Consider the following 20507-nt stretch of genomic DNA (forward strand, 5'->3'; position numbering starts at 1 on the left):
GTCTAAAAAATAGATGAATGGTACTCAGGACAAAAACGAGCATAAGTACAAGGGGGGAACGTCAGAGATTATGTAGCACCTAAAGTAATCAAGCCTTGATTCAGATTTGGGCCTAGGTGCTAATCAATATCAATATTACCAAATAATGTACACCTATTCTTTGACTTTCCTGCTCCCCTCCGCTTCCCTTGTCCCCATTTCCACTGCTGGAAGAGACACACACCTTTTGAGTGCAGAGATGTTCTTTAGAGGCTTGCTGGGCTTGGGAAGGGACTTGTCCTCCAGGAAGCCCTCGTTGTCCAATAGCTGTCGCATGGCGATATTAGCCAGCTGTTCCATCAGCTTGAAGGTCTCATTGATGTTGAGGAACATGGAGAAGTAAAGTTCACTATCCCTGGTACTCACTTTAATGCACTCAGGGAACAGCAGTGTGGCGTTTTTTTCCAGCTGTGTCACGTCCACCCACTGGACTACCAGGGTCACTAAGGAAGCACCCAAAGTAAACCCACCAATTACAACGTGATGCAAAACACACACAGCCAATAGGAGAAGAGTCAAAGTAGCAAGCAAGACTTGCTATTTCTTTTCCCATTGTTGGGCAATTTTTTTTTCTTCCCAAGTGCTTCACCATAAAGGAAGCACCGTCTGAGAATAACCAGTCTATGAAACAATACTGGATCCCACCTGAATATTGCTGAATCAGTGCATACTCCTAATTAAATCTTCTCAGGTTTTCATATCTCATCCATAGCAGATAACTACGGACAACGGAGTAACTCCTGAGACAAATGCCATCAAGATCTGAAAACTCCAATAAAGAACCCCAAACAGGACTACATTAATGCGAATGAGGAACCTTTCAGTTTTTGCTCTCAGCATCCACTTGGGGGAGTTACAGTGCAGCACTTGTATGTGCACTGTTCACACCCCCATATTCTGAACTGTAGGGCAGTGCAGACATAGCCACAGGCTTCTAGATCACTTTAGGTGCTTTTGAGAATTCTACCCATAAAGTCACGAGAAAGCTAGATGACAAGTGTAAGTGGAACCTGAAGGCTGTGTGCTGGGGCTAAAAGAGGATTTCTATGGGGAAAAAAATATTAAAACAGCCAAAAAAGCCCACACCAATGATCAACTATATCAAGGGAGGAGTGGCAGACAAGAGCATGTAGCAAGTGATAACTTACCTTCTTTGCCCAGCAGAAAGGAGTAGAAACAGAGGTGATTGACAGTCAGATACAGCCAGCCCTGCCTTGGAACACGCCCTTTCCAATAGCTGCAAGAATAGTAATTGACTAGCTTCTCCACCTCAGGCATTCCAAACTGTTTCCGCATCTTCAGTTCAGCCTCCTTAAATTTACCTGGATCCTCTTCACCCTGAGGCTGCTGATTCTTGTTCTCTTCAGCAATAATACCCTGAAGGGAGAAGAGAGGATGATAGAAAGTGGAAACATTAGTACTGTCTTCACTTACAGTGTTAAAGTGGCACAATCTCAGAGATAGGGAGGAAGAACATGGTGAGGGACTCCACACCAGATCCAGGTTAAAGGCAAAACAGAGACGGTTAATAAGAACAACAAATCAGACAGCTTGGAATCCTGTTAAAGGTGAACCTATGCCTGAACACACACTTAAAGCTAGTGTCCCTAAATTACATTGCAGTGACCTTCTCCTGGCTTGGTAACTCATTAGCACTCTATGCTGCCATGCAGGAGACCGGAGGTCAATTCCTGGTACTGTTGAAGAGTGAGCATGCTCCCTAGAGGGCTTGGAGTTCTGCAGACAGCACGAATGGACACTAGAGAGAGCTCTGTCCTATTCTGTTTAACCAGAAGCAAAGGACTGCCAGTAACCCAAGAGTTGTGGGAAACAGGCAAGGAACCTGATGGAGATACAAAGGAGTCTCAAGAAAAACAATTTTTCACAGTCACAACTCACAGTGATGTCTTAATGTTTTGTTTTCTAGATTACAGAACAAGTCACTCCTACTTTATGGAGATTTTTATCTCCCCTTTCAATACCATCTAAAAAACTACCATTGATTTACAGTGTCTCTGAAAATCAGACCCACAGTGTCAATAAGCAACTACAACTTACATAACTTCAATGGGAGTTACATGTCCTCAGGACCTCAGTAAAATAGACCCTATCAGCCTTGATAGGTTAAAATATAAAGAGTTCTCCTTGACAATGGTCCACAACTTGCACTTCCTATCCTGAAAATCAAGTACTCCCCCCCTTTAAAAAATTCAAATTCAACAGCTAAGATGCTGAAAAAGAAGCTGCCTCTGTGTTACCAATATCCAGGAGCACACATCAATTTGTGATTCAAAATGTGTGCTATTATAATATTTCTATTAGAAGGATTTTTTTGGAACATTCACAGATCTATTTTAAGGATAGGAGGACTTTAAAAATAGATCAGTTTCTTAGCTTATCAGAGCGTAGAGTGTCCTTTTCAGCAAGCACAGATGCCCTTCTCTGTTAGAGACAGCAGCCTTGATGGCAGAGCCATTGCATGGGTAGTGCTACTGTTTCCAAGCTGCCCACTTTAGTTATTTCTTGCTCTTATCACCTCCATCTCTCTAGAGGATGGATCATCACATTAGCTCCTAGCATCATTCTCAGATCTACAGTCTAGTTTATAAACAGCTTGATTTTCAATTTTTAGAAGTGTGGACACAACCGTGTCTATGGTTGCATCTACAACTATGCCTCCATCTACCGAACCAAACTATGGATAACATATTCCAGCCTAGACTTCAGGCAAAGGCCGAAATATGTCAGGGGAGCTTTGCACCGCTTCCAAAGCTTAGCTTTGGGCACTACCAGGACAGCAAAATCCAGAGTTAAAGGCCCTTCACCAAAAATGCCAGCAACCCATAGTCATTTGGATCTAGGGACTGACAGTGAAGGTACATCAGCCAAGTTTCAACTGTTGCTATAAAACACAAGAGCAAGTATCAGAAAATGAGCACCCAGATCATCTAGGAAATTAATAATCTATATCAACATGCTGAGACAAAAGCACTGTTTCTGACATTCTTAGGCTGTCTTTACTACTATAATATTCCTAGTGAGAAACTGTCAAGCATTCAGAGACCTGGTCCATCCACCTCCTTCACTGTCTCTGCTAACTGCGCAACAGCTGACTCTACCCTCATCACACCAGGAGGGCAAGATTACTTACTCAGAGTCCCCAAAAAAATCAAAGGCCCCACCCACTTACATTTCAGACGGATTCTTTCTTAGTTAACCCCTCAACCAGCAAAGCTGCTAGTATTTGTTTGAAACAGAGCATTGTGGGAATTAGGATACAGTCACCTTACACCAGAGACAGATTCTGGATAGTCCTAGCAGGGGAAGTGCATTGTTTACAGGCTAAATTATCTGGCGACAAACATGGGGGAGGTCAGAGCAGTGCAATGTGGTCCTCTTGTTTCTTTCTACCAAAGATACAGCTCATTGGGATGATATCAGACGGGAAGAAGGTTTTAGTGAGGTTATTGCACCAGGAGAATTCTCAAAGGCAGGTTGCTCTTTGAGATGAGCTCTTTTCACGTGATTTCTACTGCAGTATGTATTAATCCTGAGCTATTCCAGCAATAATATAGTACTGATAAAAACAGCATAAGTTATATGAAGATCTGAAGCATACCTATGTCCAGAGAAGGGTGAAGATGGAAATATCTATAGGAAAACTTTTTCCCCTCTCCAAAAGGTAAAAAATTTCAACACCACCTCCCCATGACCTGCAGGGAAACATGTGCCCCTTACATGTATCTTGCCCTTGACAAAAGTGGTGATGTCGTCCTCATTATCAAAGATGGAGAGAGTCTGCAGCAAGTTATTCTCTAGCCATTCCCAATGCTTTGTGATCTCCTTACGAGATGAGCCTAACAGGGGGACAAACAGGAAATAGTCAGAACACCATTCTTCTTGCAAGTTCACAGTAGAAAATCAATAAAAGCATCACTGCAGAAAACATTGGGCAGGGCACCTGTAACCAGTCAAGTACACCCATGCTGTGGAGTCATTTAAAAAAATAATATATTGAAAATCAAACTCTTGTTGACACTGTCAGGTCCTCCTAGTGGCAACAAGCAGCACTTTCTATTGACAGCCATGCACACTATAGGTCAGCCTGCCTGCAAATGTACAATAAGTCCTATTTTTCCCCAAATCATAGAATATCAAGGTTGGAAGGGACCTCAAGAGGTCATCTAGTCCAACCCCCTGCTCAAAGCAGGACCAATCCCCAGACAAATTTTTTTTTTACCCCAGATCCCTCAAAGGCCCCTCAAGGATTGAACTCACAAACCTGGGTTTAGCAGGCCAATGCTCAAACCACTGAGCTATCCCTCCCCCTCCTCCCTTAATCACACAACTTGGAAAGGTTTTCTTAATTCTTAATTATTATTTCACACCCTATAGAATATTAGGAAAACTTTCTACAAACTAATTTCAGAAAAATAGGGACTTGCTGGATCCCTGCAGTTTGACACTATTCTCCAATACTGTGCATGACAGCCAGGAGAGAGCAGATGGACCTGAAATAAACAAACAAGGCAAACGTGAAACATTCACATTTGAAATGCTGCTGTCCTGTTTATTTGGGATGTTTGGCACAATTTATTTCTTTCAAAAGAAGCTTATTTGTCAATCACTTTAATACTACATCAGCAAGTTTCAAGTCTTAAAATCCCCTTTCATGTTGGAGCAAATTAGGAGAGGACATTTCTACAGAAAGGGTAGCTGGCCTGTGGTTTTGTTCCTTTAGCTATTTATTTCAGAAATTTACATTTCAGTAAGAGATTTCTCCCTTTCCATCCAGGCTCAACTTTGCATTCAAGTCAGAAACATAGAGTAATGGAAACGGTTATATCAGATATTCATTGTTATAGCTTCAGAGCAGTATGAAAGCACAGAAGATAAACAAAAACCTTTACCGAAAAACTAAGAACTTTGGTAGTTAGCAGATAAAGTAAGAAATATAATGAAATGCAACTGAAAGACGAATCCATTTATGTTTAAGTCTAAAATGTTGTAAACTTCGTCCTCAATTAAATTCCAGTAAGTTCTAAAATCCTACTTCAACTATGTACAGGACTCACTCCCAATTGAAAACAGTATAGAAATGGGCTTCCTAAAAACGTGTAGGTGAACATTTCAATTGCTTTAATGACACAGCATCCATCCTACCAAACAATTTCTATGAGGGCATAGAAGCCCCTGCACCAGGGCTGATGAAAGAAAGGAGGAGAAGGGGAGACAAGGGAAGATACAAAGCTCCCTGAAGCTCTTACTCTACACCAGGCTTATTTCTTACCTTGTTAAGAGGCAACCTTGGCAACAAATGAGTCACGGCTGAAAGGTCTATAGTTGACAACTAACAATGAAACTACCCCAGCTTGTCTGTGGTTACACAAACCAAAATAACCTCAAGATCTGAAACCAGAAACTAGAATCAGCAATAAATATTTCAGCCTCAGGGGACCATGAATTGTGTCTTCACTAGGTCAATGGAGTACAGACAAATATACTCAAAGTCAGGAGGAAAGAAGTTTACCTGCAGCCTAACCTTAGCCATTGATACATGTTTTCAAACTACAAGGATCAGATAATCTTAAATGGCCTATTCTAAAGGCACCTAAGTATCTGCTTGGTGCTTTGGACTTGGAGGAAGTATAGTGTTTTATAACATGGGAATGAATCTGGAATTCTGTTTTTTTCCCTTAATTATTGTTTGAGATCTTTCTGTGAAAGACACTAAAGTCATGCAGAGTATTATTGTTCCATATGTACCACTATGTTACAAGAATGTTAGGACTTTACAGTTAATCACTCAATAGTCAAGAAGGACAAAAGTTGAAGTTGCATATACAACTATAACTCTATCCACTCATACTTATACAATATAACACAAGCTGTAAATGCACAGCCACATGATATTTCAGTCTCAACTAGAGCACCTTATACATACTATTTTTACAACCTTAAATACACATATGTAATAACATTTTGTAATTTTGTTCATTCTTTTTTCTTACATCAAAATAAAAATCCATTAATAAAGATTAGTGTTCTCTCTAAAGCAGGGGTCGGCAACCGATGGCACACGAGCCAATTTTTAATGGCACACGGCTGCCTGCTGGGACCCCGTGTGTCATTAAAAATCCTGCCGACGCGGCAAGCCGTGGGGTCTGCGGTCCTGCGCCAGAGCACTGGCCGAGTGCAGTAAGCCACTGGCCTCTCCCCCGCCTTCCCCCAGAGCCCTGCCGCCGCCCACACAGAGCTCTGGGGGGCTGGGGCTGTGTGCTCCCGTGGGGCAGCGTTTAGCTCCGTGGGGAGGGAAAGATGCTCCCCACTCACCCAGAGTCCTGCTGCCATGCGCACAGCGCTCTGAGAGGCGGGGCGGAGCAGGGCTGCGCGCTAGGGGGGGGTGACGGCGGCAGGCTCCAGATGAGCGAGGAGCCTCATGGTAAGGGGGCCAGCTCTGGGGCTGGGTGGGGGCAGTCAAGGGACAGGGAGCAGGATGGGGGTGGCTAGGGGTGGGGTCTCTGGAGGGGGTAGTCAGGACAAATGGGGGGTTGGATGGGGCTAATAGCCCCGGGGTATGTTGGGGGGGGTGATAGGGTTCAGGGCAGCCAGGGGACAGGGAGCAAAGAGGGTCCTGGGAGGCAGTTAATGGTGGGGGGGATCTCTGAGGAGGGTGGTCAGGGGAACAAGGAGCTGGGGGGGGTTGGAATGAGTCCTGGAGTCTGGGGGACTGCCAGGGAGGTAGGGGTGTGGAGAGGGGTTGAGGCAGGGAGGAGAGCGGGTGGGGGGGTTTGTAATGGGTCAAAGTTACTGGGGAATCCTGTTCCAGGGGGCGTGGAGCAATTAGATAGGCATGGGAGTGCCAGGGGGGTCCCGTCTGGGTGTGGAGGTGTGGATAAGGGGTTGGGGGCGTAGTGGGGACAGTGCAGGGGGAGGATGGCCTGGGGGGCAGTCAGAGAATAAGGGGAGGGAGGCTGTAGATAGGGGGTTTGAGTCCCCGGAGGTGGCGTTCAGTCAGGCAAGGAGCAGGGGCGTGGGGGTTTTTGGGGGTTTCAGTCCCCAGCCCTCTGGCCTGAGCCTGAACCCCCCCCCACACAACACCCAGCCCTCTCCCCTGAGCGCGTGCACCCCCTCCCCCCCAGGCCCCTAGCCTTGAGCCTGTACCACCCAGCCTCTGTGAACGTCCCGACCCCCCTCATGGACCCAGCCCTGACTGGCCACCCCACATACCCAGCTCCCTCCCTGACACCGTGCACCCTCCACATCGCCCCTAGCATCTGCCCTGACTCTGCACCCCAACATCCCAGCCGCCCCCCCCATCCCATTGCCACCTGCACACCACCCCCACCCGAGCACAAAACGAGGGAGCTCCTGCACCCTCACTCACATCCACCTGCACCCTCACAGCCACACAGAAGCTGCCCAGGTAAGTGCCCCCACACCCAAACCTCCTGCCCCAACCCTGAGCCCCCTCCTTCATTTTAGCTCCTGGCCAGACCCTTCACCCCCAGCCCTGTGCTCGGTCCACTCCAACTTTCAGCTCAGTGCAGAGAGAGGAAGAGAATGGGCCAGAACCAGGGAGAAGGTAGGTACTCACTGTCTGTGGGCAGGGCCGGGACCCCAGACCGGCACTGGGCTGAGTGGGTCCGGCAGCCGGGATCCCGGCTGGCAGGAGCCGGAGGACGGAACCCCTGAGCGGCAGTGAGCTGAGCCACACAGCCCACAGCCGGTCTGGGGTCCCGGCCACCAGCCCCACACAGCCCGCTGCTGGTCTGGGGTTCTGGCTGCCAGACCCTTCCCAGCTGGAGTCCTGGCCGCAGCCACACTCACCCCACTGCCGCTCTAGGTGAACAGAACCCGAACATTTTAGTTAAGATCAACATTTTAATTTATTTTTAAATGAAGCTTCTTAAACATTTTGAAAACCTTGTTTATTTTACAACACAACACTAGTTGGTTATATTACATATAGACTTGTACAGAGAGACCTTCTAAAAACATTTAAATGTATGACCGGCACGCGAAACCTTAAATTAGAGTGAATAAATGAAGACTCAGCACACCACTTCTGAAAGGTTGCCGACCCCTGCTCTAAAGTATATATTTTAATAATTTTATAAGCAACCAAATACTTGCTATATATTTCCTTTTAGTGCACAGTGTAAGATCCAGACTACCAATTGATTTAGGGGTAAGCAACTTCTGGACTAGGAGAAACCCGATGTGGTGTGTTTTTTTGGTTTTAATAACTTTTTATCACAAAGTTCAGTTTGCCTGCATGGCAAGACAGGCTGGAGAGGCTAAGGGGACTGACTGTGACTCCACTGTAAGACTGCTGCAATGATCCAGGAGTTCACATTTTTTAGCTTAGTGACATCTTATTCTAGAACATACCACCAGCGCTGGGGTGTCTGCCCTTGTTTTCTGACAGTCTGCCCTGAGATAGTCACTCACAGTAGTTAGGCACTCCAGACAGCGTGATATTAATGTTGTTGCCCATGCACTTTACATTCTTCCTTAGGAGCAGGGCTCCATGCATAATGAGATTCTGAGGTTAGTTACACCATTTACTGTTGTCACACTGCTGTATAAATCCCAATTTGCATCATGTACATCCATAAAAATACTGCTTCCTTCTGCTCTGAGCTTCTCACCCACCATTCTGCTTTCCTGCTTTCTTCCTGTGTCTTCTTCCCCACAAATGGGAGTTGATGGGTTTCTGTGGAGGAACGCAGCAGTTCTAAGCTTCTCCTCTCCTGTAGGCTTTAAGCAGCCCTACAGGAGAAACTGCGTGGCCATCTGGAGGAAGGAGGGGAACAGGGGCAGAAACTGATATTTGTGGGATCAGAGGGAGATTATTTTTAGGCTCACATTTTACTTCCCTTCAGCAAAGATTTCCCATCACACACTGGTCACTCTGACCCATAAGGTTGAATTGAATACAATTTTCTCCTCATCAGTGGGTAGGACCAAAATCCTCCCAATGACTAAACTTCTCTATCAGATATTAAAAGGGCATATTACCCAACTCACACCTGGCCTTGTGCAGTAAGGAAGGCTAAGAGTCCAGTACAGCAATGGTGCTTTACAAATACAAGGGATGCAAAGCATATGTGGGGCTGGAGTTCTCATTACATTTTGTTAAAGGAAAAATCACGCACTAATTAGGCTGGAAAGGACTAAGCCATGACAATATAGTAAAGAGATAATCATGGGTATTGATCAGCACTCTGAATAACCTTCATTTTCCCATTTTTGTACATGTTCCTATTTTGTGCTTTGCTACCAATGAGTATATCAGAGCACAGTAGTTGCTCTGCCACAGGAGTCCTTAGTAAACCCAGTTAAATTCTCCAAATTATTGCTCCTGCATACATACATGCACACCTCAGAGGAGGGAGAATCCACACAACCCCTGCAGAAAATAAAGCTCTTGCTGAGAGTCCACTGGACCTCAGATTTTAGAGCTCAGACAGCTTTAGCAACCCATATTGCTTGGAAGTTTGATTTAAGATCTGTCCAAGGTTCTTAATGAAATTAGTTCACCTATTATCATCACAAAAAAGCTGTGGACACATTAAAAATCCATAACTCCTGTGAGAGTTGTAACATTCAGCCTTAGTATAACTGACCATTTGAATGGTGCAGTAATATATATGTAGCCACCTGCCAGTAATCACAGTAGTACCTACCAGATGCCACTGCCCAATAGATTTGCGAGTCCTGAGTCTGGTGCAGGATCCGGTAAGGGGCGACTCTAGCACTGGAATCCAAAACCACATCGAGGGTTCCCACAAGCAGACCTAGGAAACAAAAGATTTGAAGATAAAAAGTGAGCCATTGATAAGAAAGTTGGGATAAGGAGAAATGTAGCCTCAAATGGATGATGGAAGCAATACGCATGGCACTTGGCATTCCTAGGGGACAGGTAAGCAATGGTGTCTCAGTCTTGGAACTTTGGAAGAGGGTGTGGTGAACATCCAGTCACAGGAGCAAACAAACTATCTGTACTGAATAGCTACAGCTCACTGTTAATAAGTGAGTTAATAAGTCATTGTTAAGGCTGCAGTCAGATGTCCATTATAAGCCTCAAGGTGACACTCTTCCTTTAAACCTTCTTTGGAAGAAGATGTTCCTATGAAAGTGTTTGTAATGAACACACAGGAAAGAGTTTTTTGGAGATATTCAAGTCTAAGATAAATACTGTTCAAATGGCAAGCACTCAAATCATAAGCCCTCTTTGAAAAATATAAATAAAGTTTTTAGGGGTTGAGACCAGTTCCCAACACAGATAATGCTTTTGGGTAGTTCCGGGGAGTTTTCATTGATGTACCTAAAACATTATTAGAAGAACCAAAAGTTATAGACCCTACAGATTTCATATTCTTATAAAATCAGGAGAGATTTTAACAATGACAAAATCCAAAAATAATACAGCAGAGGATTTTTGTAGGCCACAGCTCTCAGTGCCACCTTTGCAAAGAGCAGGTAAGATGATATACTCAACCAGAGCAGAACCAAATAGAGAGAAATATCTGAGCAAATACTAGCAAAAGCTGATGTTCGCAGCTCTCAGTGACATTTCTAGAAGGCAAATTTGATTAATCACTTCTTAAATTGGCAGTTTAGATGGGAATGGGATCAGATCCACAAGCAGAGAAGTCTTTGGTCTGAACAGTACGAAACTGTATTAAAATAAGGAAAGTACTTTTGGAACTAAATATTGATAATACTGGGGATAGCAGCCATAAAGGGGGGAGGGAAATGAAACCTGTTTGTTTTTGTGGTTTGGTTGTTTGTTAAACTGATCCTAAATCTAAATGTTAAGGGTAATTCTCTTTCTATCAGAAGATGTTACAGAATTCCCTTGCAGGTTACAGAGGGATCAGGAGCCTAACAACTTCCCTTTCTCCTATCACAAAAAAAGAATGAATCCTCAGGCTGCAAGGCAAAAGAAAACTTCCTTTTCTTGACTTACAGACTCCCACCCAAAGGATGTGGAAGGAAATTGCCACAATTCAAAAAAAGCACATAAGCACATGCTTAGTTCCACCCCTATTTAGAACACTTAAGCACATGTTTAAAGTTAAGTTCTTGCTGCAGTGTTGTCCTGAATATGGATGCTTTCCTGAACTGGTCACTTTATGCTGATCAAAACAGATTTTATGGAATTTTCATTTCCTCCTAACTTAGAGTGAAATTTCAAGCCAAAACATTTATCTTCTGGGATATAAAAATCAGCAAATCATTTTTTTGAAAATGATTGAAGAGGATAAATTGAAACTCTCTGAGAACTTTGATACTGATTCAAAAGATTGGATAATGGTTAAATTTTATCTCCCTCAATGCTACTAAATATCACTAAGCTGGTTTATCACTTATTCTATTACATATAACCAGTACAAGAGGCTTCAGAGTTTGTATTTTTATACTATTCATTTTTGATAGCTGTCAGTCTCCCAAGCAATATATACACCTCTACCCCATTATAATGCCACCTGATATAACACGAATTCGGATATAATGTGGTAAAGCAGCACTCAAGGGGGGGAGCTGTGTGCTCCGGCAGATCAAATCAAGTTCGATATAACGTGGTTTCACCTATAACGTGGTAAGATTTTTTGGCTCCCGAGGACAGTATTATATCGAGGTAGAGGTGTACTACTAGAGTACAGAAAGAAATATAACCCCTCCCCCCCCCAAAAAAAAACTAGAGAGAAGGCTCATTTAAACACAAATTCTAAATTAGCGCCCACAAGCTCTGTATTTGAAAACATAGTTAATGGAAATTGTTTTGGGTAATTTTTTAATCTGCTGATCACTAGATACAAATCTGTAGTGCTAATGAGGCCAATGGAATCAAGGTGGATGTCACCCATTTCCAGCAGTTGACAAGATGTGAATATCGGCAGAGGAAAAATTACTTTTTGTAATGACCCATCCACTTCCAGTCTTTATTCAGGCCTAATTTGATGATGTCCAGTTTGCAAATTAATTCCAGTTCTGTAGTTTCTTGTTGAAGTCTGTTTTTGGAGTTTTTTTGTTGAAGAATTGCCACTTTTAAGTCTGTTATTGAGTGTCCAGGGAGATTGAAATGCTCTCCTACTGGTTTTCAAATGTTACAATTCTTGATGTCTGATGTGTGTCCATTTATTCTTTTGCATAGAGACTGTTCGGTGTGGCCAACGTAAATGGCAGTGCATGTATTGGGAGTGAATGGATCACTACAAAAAGTAATTTTCCCTCTGCTGACACTCACACCTTCTTGTCAACTGTTGGAAATGGGTGATGTCCACTTTGATTGCATTGGCCTTGTCAGCACTACAAAAGTAATCAACTGTTGAGAATAGGCCACTTCCACCTTAACTGAATTGGCCTCGTTAGCACTGACCCCCCCAATTGGTAAGGCAACTCCCATCTTTTCATATATATACTGTTTACTGTACTTTTCACTCTGTACATCTGCTGAAGTGGGTTTTAGCCCATGAAAGCTTATGCCCAAATAAATTTGTTAGTCTCTAAGGTGTCACAAGGACTCCTCATTGTTTAATCTCTTCTCTCAGTTCCCCATCTGTAAAATGTAGATAACAATACTTCCCTTCTCCTACGCTTTGTCTGTCTTATCTATTGAGGCTCTGATCCTGCAAGTGACAGGAAAGAGTAGACCATTAGGTTCACACATGCTATCAACTGCAAGATTAGAGCCTTATCCTATAAGCTCTTTGGGGCATGCACAGTTTCTTACAGTGCATACATACAGTACCTAGCACAACGGGTGCCTGATTTTGGTGTAGATGCTTTCCATATATTTGTACAAATTGGTTAACAGAATATTAGTTTTTAAAATAAAAGACTACTTTCTCTAAATACCTGCCATGATTGAGTGCCAAGTGTGTACAATTTACACATGGCATATTGGACTGAAAACATTAAATGCTATTGTGCTCAAACTTTTAAGGGCACAAGTACTTAACTGACTCAGTCATAACCCTTTGTTCTTCTACTCCACCAAAACATTAAGACAGACTGAACAAGGACAGTGCCTATCTGTAGCTTCTAGCGGTCTAGGACTTCAAAGACAGCCACTATCCTTTTTAGATGTTAAAAAAAAGTTTGCACTGGAACCAAATTGGCTTTTAGGTTCAGTCACTTAATTTCTCTAATTTAAATGTTAAAACTTTCAGGAGATCCACAGCACCAGAGAATCATCTCTTCTTATACCTTTTTTTTGAAAACAGGAAATTCCAGCATAAAAAAAATTATAATTAAGATTCTTCAAATAACTGATATATACTACATAAACAGAATAAAAACCCCTTGCCTTTAAAAATTGTGGAAAAATGCACAACTACGGCAATTTATGTAAATATTACATCATCTTATATTGAGTACATTTGATTAACAAGTGTTGACATATAAAAACTGACTATACTGTACATTTCACAAACTAGCTTAAATGTGACCTATACATTTTACAATATTTACATAACTAATTCTGCATTTCACATAAGGAAAGTTGTATGTATTCTATTAAGAGATGTTTTGAAAGTGATTGCAAACATTGGTTTTTGATCACAGTTAAACCCTTTATGATCACTTCCCTCACTATGCTTTATACCTAAAACTGGCACACATAAAAAGTGAATAATTCTCACTGACCAGCAAACAACTTCAATTTTGTCACTGTAACAAAATATTCATAACTATAAAGTCTAAACCAACTGCATCCATCACAAAACACTCTCTCATACGTGCACATTAAAACTATAATACCTTTCTCATACTCATACAAAGGTTGCCAATCATATAAATCCACAAAAAGGAAGATACTTTAGCAAGTCAAGACTATATGAATATTATACAAACAACTATCTTTTCCCATACAGAAAAACATAATTCCATCTACTTCTATTTTATTTATATTGTGGTAGCATCTAGAAGCCCCAGTCATGACCCCATTGCACTAAGGCCGTGTACAAACAAAACAAAAGGATGGTCCCTGCCCCGGGGAGGTTCTAATCTAAGTATAAGAGACAATGCATGGATACAGACAGAGCAGCACAAGGAAACAATGAGACTATATTGGTCAGCATGACTGGCAGTGGTCTCAGCAAACCAGTGGCCTAACCTTTATCATGATTTTTGTAGGTGTTAGTGCAAAGGAGAGTTTTAAGGAGGAAGAAGGGCAATGAAATGGCTTGGCAGATCTTTACAGGGATCTTCTCCCAAGCGTTATTGCCATCACAACTTACCAAAAATATATGCAAAAGCTAGATGCATTTCATCACAAATGTCTGAGAAGAATATTGGGAATAACACATAGGGATAAGAAGTCAAATGAAGAAGTCGGAAAAATTACTGAACAAGGTACCCTCTCACAAATAATCTACAAAAGAAGACATCAGTGGCTGGGACATGTACTGAGCATGGAAAAAGCGCACTTACCAAATACCACCCTTGAATGGAAGCCAGAAAATGCAAGAAGAAAGAGAAGAAGATGGCGAATAACATGGAAACGAACAGTTCTGAACGACATCAAGCACCTCAACACGAAATGGGAAAATTTGGAGAGAAGGGCAGTTGACAGGCAAGGATGGGAAACGTGGGTAGCCCAATGTGCGGCAAAGCACCTGAGGGACTGAGGTCTAAGGTCAGGTCTCCCAAGCCCGAGGAAGGGCAGCAAAAGAGAATGCAGGAAGGTGCCCGTTTAGAAATATAACAAGCTATCCATGCACCTTGGCCTACCTGCCCTACCTAGCTGGGGATGGGGCCCAGCCCCTAAGTGCACACTGGGGATCGCTGCTGAGCACAGGTCATGTCAGCCTTGTCGCTCACCAAACACACGCCCCTTGCACGCGAGGGGAGCCGGACCTGGGATGCTTATGGCCACCAATAAAGCAGCGGGAACCCTCCCCATGGGGACCCTCGCCCTGCCTAGGATCCTTATGGACGGGGAAGGGGCGAAGAAGGGCCCCCTCACCCCGCCTGGGGGCGCCCTGGGTTCCCTTCCCAGCTCAGGCCAGGCCTGGGTCCGGCTCCCGCCCCGCCCCCTCAGCTACAAGCAACCGTAGGGGGAGCCCCGGCCTCGGTCCCGGTCCCGCCCGGCCCCTCACCCGTCAGGCCGCCGCCCTTGCCGTGGCCCCGCCGCCGCTGCAGCAGGAAGAAGGGGTTGGCCCGCTCGGTGACCCAGAGCGCGTTGGCCAGCAGCACCTCCTCGGGGCCCAGCCACATGGTGCCGGCTCCGCGCCGCGCTGGGCTGGGCCAGGCCGCCGGCTTCGTAGTGGAGCGGGCTGGGCCAGGCCGGCGCACGGCGGCGAGTCACGGGGGCGCCGCGCGCGCGGCCCGAGACGACTCAGCTCAGCCCGGGCAACCGAGGGGGCGGCGCCCTCCTGGCGGCCCGCCGGCTCACGGCAGCGGCCGCCACCACGTCCTCTCGCCGGGGGACGGGAAGGGAAGTTGTCCCCCTCAGGCGCCGGCTTCCAACCGACCGAGCCCAGTGGAACGATCGCCTCTGGCCCCGTTGCCGCAGAGACAACCACCCCCGCAGGATACGGAACCCTCCAGTGCCGTACAGAGGACCCTCCCTCCGCCCCCTGGAATGGGACCCCCCCCGTGTCCGGGGAACGGACCTCCCCCTGGATAGCCACAGAGACAACCCCCAGGGAGGGTCTCCCTACAATCAGCGTCACCCAACAGAAGAAAACAAGAACTCACAGCTAGGGGCCGCTAGAGACCCCCCGGGGAACGGACCCGCCCCGTGCCACAGAGACCACCCCGGGGAATGGACCCCGTGCCCGGGGAACGGACCCCCCCAGGACATCGGGACCCCCCGTGCCACAAGAACCCCCCCGGGAAAACGGAATCCTCCAGTGCTAGCAGGAGACCCTCAACCCCGCCCGGGGGAATGGACCCCCAAGAAACGGACACCCCCCCACCCCTGGGTGCCTACGAGAGGACCCCCACGCAGGAAGGGTCCCCCCGTGCCACAAGAGACCCCCCCCCGGAACGGACCCCCCCTGGTGCCACAGAGACCCCCCCGGGGAATGGACCCCCCCGTGCCGCCAAGATCCGCTCCAGGGAATGGACCCCCCCAGTGCTGCAGAGACCCCCAACCCTGGGGAACAGACCACCCGCCCGTGCTGCAGAATCCCTCCTACTCCAGGGAATGGACCCCCCCCCCATGCCACAGAGACCCACCCCCCTGGGGAACAGACCCCCACCCCATTGCCACAGAGACCCTCCTGCAGGGAACAGCCCTTCTGCCCTGTGACACAGACACCATCCTCCCACCCCTTGGGGGGAATGGCCCCTGCCCCTAATGCCAAGACAGAGATCACCCTCAGAGGAATAGCCTCCAAAGTGCCACACAGAGATTGCCCCCTCCTGCCTCCATCCCCTTATAGGGGAATATCCCTTCCCCCAGTGCCACAACAGAGGTCACCCATGGTTGTGCCAGCTCCACCTTCCCCTCCCCCACGAGAATAGGGAGTGCCCCACACAGCCTCCAGCTCCTAAGCCCCCTCCTTCCTTCCCTGCTTAATGTTGCCTAAGCACTTAAATATTATGATTTAGCCCCCTGCCATCATTAATGTTGTTCATAAAATAATCAGGGTCCTTAATACAATATTTGCATTTTGGTGCCTGAACCTGGAGCTGGGGCTTCAAGCAAAACACCAAATATTGTGAGACTTGTGACATGAGAGTGGGCACCACTGGAATAGGACACACCCTCCTTCCCAGTGCTCCTCCACTCCCCCTGCCAAAAAGCAGGGAGAGCCTTTCTCTCCTCCTGGGGAAATGGGAGTATGCTCTGCACCAAATATAACCCTATTCCCAGGAAATGACCCTCTGGGAATGGGGGTAATGCTGCCTACCATAGACAAGGAGCATCACTTTTGTGCTACCTGCAGCCTCTGGGCAACAAGAAACAGTTCCCATGTCCCAGCCCTCTTTGGCAAAGGAACCCCTGAGAACTTAGCTTGGAAGGGAACCCTCTGCATTCCACCTACCCCCCCTACAAAGGGATTAGGGAGGGCTCCTCCTCATGCTGTCTTCACCCAGATGGTCCCCGGAAAGTGAGCTTCCCTCCTTAACAAACAAAAGTCTCATCTTGCTGTGAGAACAGGTTGTGGTGTTCCTTCCAGCATTTGCCAGATTATGGAGAGTATGCATCTTCCCCCATGCCCAGGCCCTTAGGAACATGAAACAGTATTTGCCCAAACATTTCCTGTGCCCCTGAGGAAACAGGAAGCATCTCTCCCCTGTCCCCCCTAGGGAGGTTGTGGTATCTCCATCATTGGAGATTTTTAAGAGCAGATTAGACAAACGCCTCACAGGAATGGTCTAGATCAGGGGTAGGCAACCTATGGCATGTGTGCCAAAGGTGGCACTCGAGCTGATTTTCAGTGGCACTCACACTGCCTGCGTCCTGGCCACCAGTCCAGGAGACTCTGCATTTTAATTTAATTTTAAATGAAGCTTCTTAAACATTTTAAAAACCTTATTTACTTTATATACAACAATAGTTTAGTTATATATTATAGACTTATAGAAAGAGACCTTCTAAAAACATTAAAATGTATTACTGTCATGCAAAACCTTAAATTAGAGTGAATAAATAAAGACTCGGCACACTACTTCTGAAAGGTTGCCGACCTCTGGTCTAGATAATACTTAGTCCTGCCATGAGTGCTTGGGACTGGACTAGATGACCTCTCAAGGTCCCTTCCAGTGCTATGATTCTGTTTTGGGCTTCTGTTCTCAGGCTAATGGCTCATGAGAGTAGTCTAAGGATGATGCTTAGAGAGGCACAAAGATGGTGATAACTCCTTATGTGCATTTGAAGGAAGGGGTCAAAGAGGAGATGGCCAAACAGGTTGTGTGGGATAGGAGAGAGCAGCCCCAAACTGGTTTGAGATGATTTAACTGAGTGCCTGGAAGGAGGCCCAGGACTGATAAAGCATAGTTACCATGGACTAGAGGGACAACTTGGTGGGGCAGTGTGGAGACCAAAAGGCTGACATCTGCTGAGGTAGAGACAAGAGGGACAGAGGAAAGGTTTTTCATCACTCAGTGTCCCTGGTTCCTGGCCTCCTTCCCCTCACATCTACCATCTAGAGCAAGGATTGTCTCCTATTATGGCTCCCTCATTCAGTAGCTGGAAGAACAGGGATAGGACCAATAAGCCCTTCAGCCCAGAGGAACAGGAATCATTGCCCTAATTTTTTTCTCCAGTCATGTCTCCCTCTTTGCTCAGTTGACCCCCAAAGCTATCAGCTACAGCCCTCAGGGAAGGAGCCAACAGCAGCTTCATAGCTAGAGTGAGGTTATTTTATATTCATATTTTGGCAAGCTAATTCTGAAAACATGGGTGCCCTTCCCCCCCTCAGTCTTGTTCCTTCATTTGTGGAGTCAGCCTACACAATGTGGTTGCAGCAAGTTACTTTACAAAAGGCATTTGCTGAGCTCATGCCGATTTCCTCTTTTGCACTTGAATGTCCTTTCCAGCAGAACTATAATTTGCCAAAGAAATGCACTTTTATGGTAAAATTTCTGGCAGCCCCCTTGGGGTCCACTGAAGCTGACATTAACTACCACTGGTTTAAATGCTCTTTCCCGTTGTCTGCACTGCTATTTAATGGCAGGGAACATCAAAAGCAGTGTTGTAAGTGGCAAAGGCCTTCTTGTCAAACTCCCACTCCCAGCATTTATTCTGGTCCCTTCTCTTGTTTTCATAGAGCAGCTACAGACCCTAGAAACAGGAGCATGTTCAGTTTCTTCTTGGCTGTGTGGAATGGGTTCAGAGCCACTGCAAAACCTGGACTCTAGGGGAGTCAGCTTTCCCATTGCAGTATGTAACCCAGAAACTCAGTGTTTACATTGTGAGGGCCTTTCTTAGAATTTATTATACAGGTCTAGATTATTCCTGTATCAGCCTTTATCTGCTCCGCTGAGCATTTAGGAAGATATTTCATACTTCTATCTGAAAGGTACACATACCACCTCCACTCTAGCCCTTCAGCTTTGACACGCCAGCCTTTTTAGAACTGTTACGCACTTGGTCAGGCCTGTGGAGCTTTCATCCTAACTCCAAACATTTTCATGTGTTAAGGCATTTCTGGCAACAACACTGTGAAGGACAATCTTTGTTTCAAAGCAGGAAAGGTGATTAGGATAGACTGATATTTCCCCTCTGTTATCTGCAGAGAACTTTCATGCTCAGTTGAGTTTCCCTTCATATTTTTATAACTGTTACTTGAGAGAATTTCTTCAGATTCCAAAAGTGGCATGAAGGAAAAACATTGGCACTCACTTTCTCACATTCTCACTAGCAAACCACACAGGAAGAAGGCAGTGGCATACCTTCTTTGGGCAATGTTACGGCTTCAAGGCAGGGATCATTTATTTTCTGTGTTCATATAGCTATCCATGACAAAAAATATTTATTAATATTAGAAACAAGGTAGCCTAAGCCTAGACCCTAGTATTGCACTGGAATAGAATGAAGAGGATTCTGGATGTTGGCATGTGCATGAGTATGTTAAGTAACCTGCTTTGCCTCAATTCCTTTATTTTTGGGTGAAAGGTGCCAAATCGATGGTGCTGAAAACCAAAATCCTCTATTTATTCACAGCACTGGTACTGCGTCTACAAGATCAGTGCAGGCTTCTCCCACCCTGCCCCAGCAAACTGCTTCAACCCTGACCTAGAAGGATAAACTCTTGGGTTAATACCAATGCAGTTCTACCAGTACAAGCAACAGTGGGATGAGTAGTCTTGCAGCCAGCATTTAACTACCACATCTTCTAACCCTGCTTATTGATAACACTTCTAACCACCTGCTCTGGCACCCAGGAGCGGCACCAGGGTTTTTGGTGCCCTAGGTGGGAGTCCTTCCGCGCTCCCGGTTTTCGGGGCACTTCAACGGCAGGTCCTGGAGTGAGAGAAGGACCTGCTGGAGAATTTACGCTGAAGACCCGGAGTGCCGAAGAACCCCCCCACCGCCGAATTGCCACTGAGGGTGGCAAAATGCCGCCGCCCCCCCAAATCCTGGTGCGCCTGGAAGCGCCGGTCCTGCTGGCACCTTGTCTACACTAGTGCTCTCACTGCCGCTGCTACTAACATTGCTGAAGCTGTGATAGCAATAGAGGGAAATTTCTGGCCCAAAAAGCAGATGAAATCTTGGTGTTGAAGGGTATGCTTGTGTACATTTTGGATCAAATGTGGTTTGCAGGGTGCTTATGCATAGGGAAGCATGCTGTGGCTCACCAGCCTAGGAACATTCTAGAGAAGGCCAGGGGGAGAGGGGTGAGCTCAGCATGTGGAATGGAGAACTATGAGCATGTGATAAACAAACCCATATATGGAAAGGTTAACTCTGACTGGTTAGAGGTTCATGTTATGTAAGTGCCATGTGCTATAACATAGCAAGGGGAGGGGCTCCTTGCTGGAGGGACTGTGCCTGATTT

At 45.8% G+C, this 20507-nt stretch overlaps 1 protein-coding gene across 3 annotated transcripts in view; it reads right to left on the minus strand.

Annotated features, from left to right (window-relative positions):
• Window positions 1-15426, minus strand: part of TBC1D9B (TBC1 domain family member 9B) — a 45689-nt gene extending 30263 nt beyond the window's left edge. For 2 of the 3 annotated variants that reach the window (XM_032772251.2, XM_032772254.2), the window contains exons 1-5: window positions 15153-15426; window positions 9732-9842; window positions 3778-3896; window positions 1188-1416; window positions 224-482 (exon numbers count right to left, since the gene is read on the minus strand). In XM_032772251.2, coding sequence (XP_032628142.1) covers window positions 224-482; window positions 1188-1416; window positions 3778-3896; window positions 9732-9842; window positions 15153-15270 — 836 coding nt within the window. In that variant the 5' untranslated portion in view covers window positions 15271-15426. Of the gene's footprint in view, window positions 1-223; window positions 483-1187; window positions 1417-3777; window positions 3897-8697; window positions 8759-9731; window positions 9843-15152 lie in introns of all 3 variants that reach the window. The other variant, XM_032772253.2, reaches the window with a different exon arrangement.
• Window positions 15427-20507: the final 5081 nt, after the last annotated feature.

This window comes from Chelonoidis abingdonii, chromosome 7 (genome assembly GCF_003597395.2).
Source record: "Chelonoidis abingdonii isolate Lonesome George chromosome 7, CheloAbing_2.0, whole genome shotgun sequence".
NCBI classification, from domain to species: domain Eukaryota; kingdom Metazoa; phylum Chordata; order Testudines; family Testudinidae; genus Chelonoidis; species Chelonoidis abingdonii.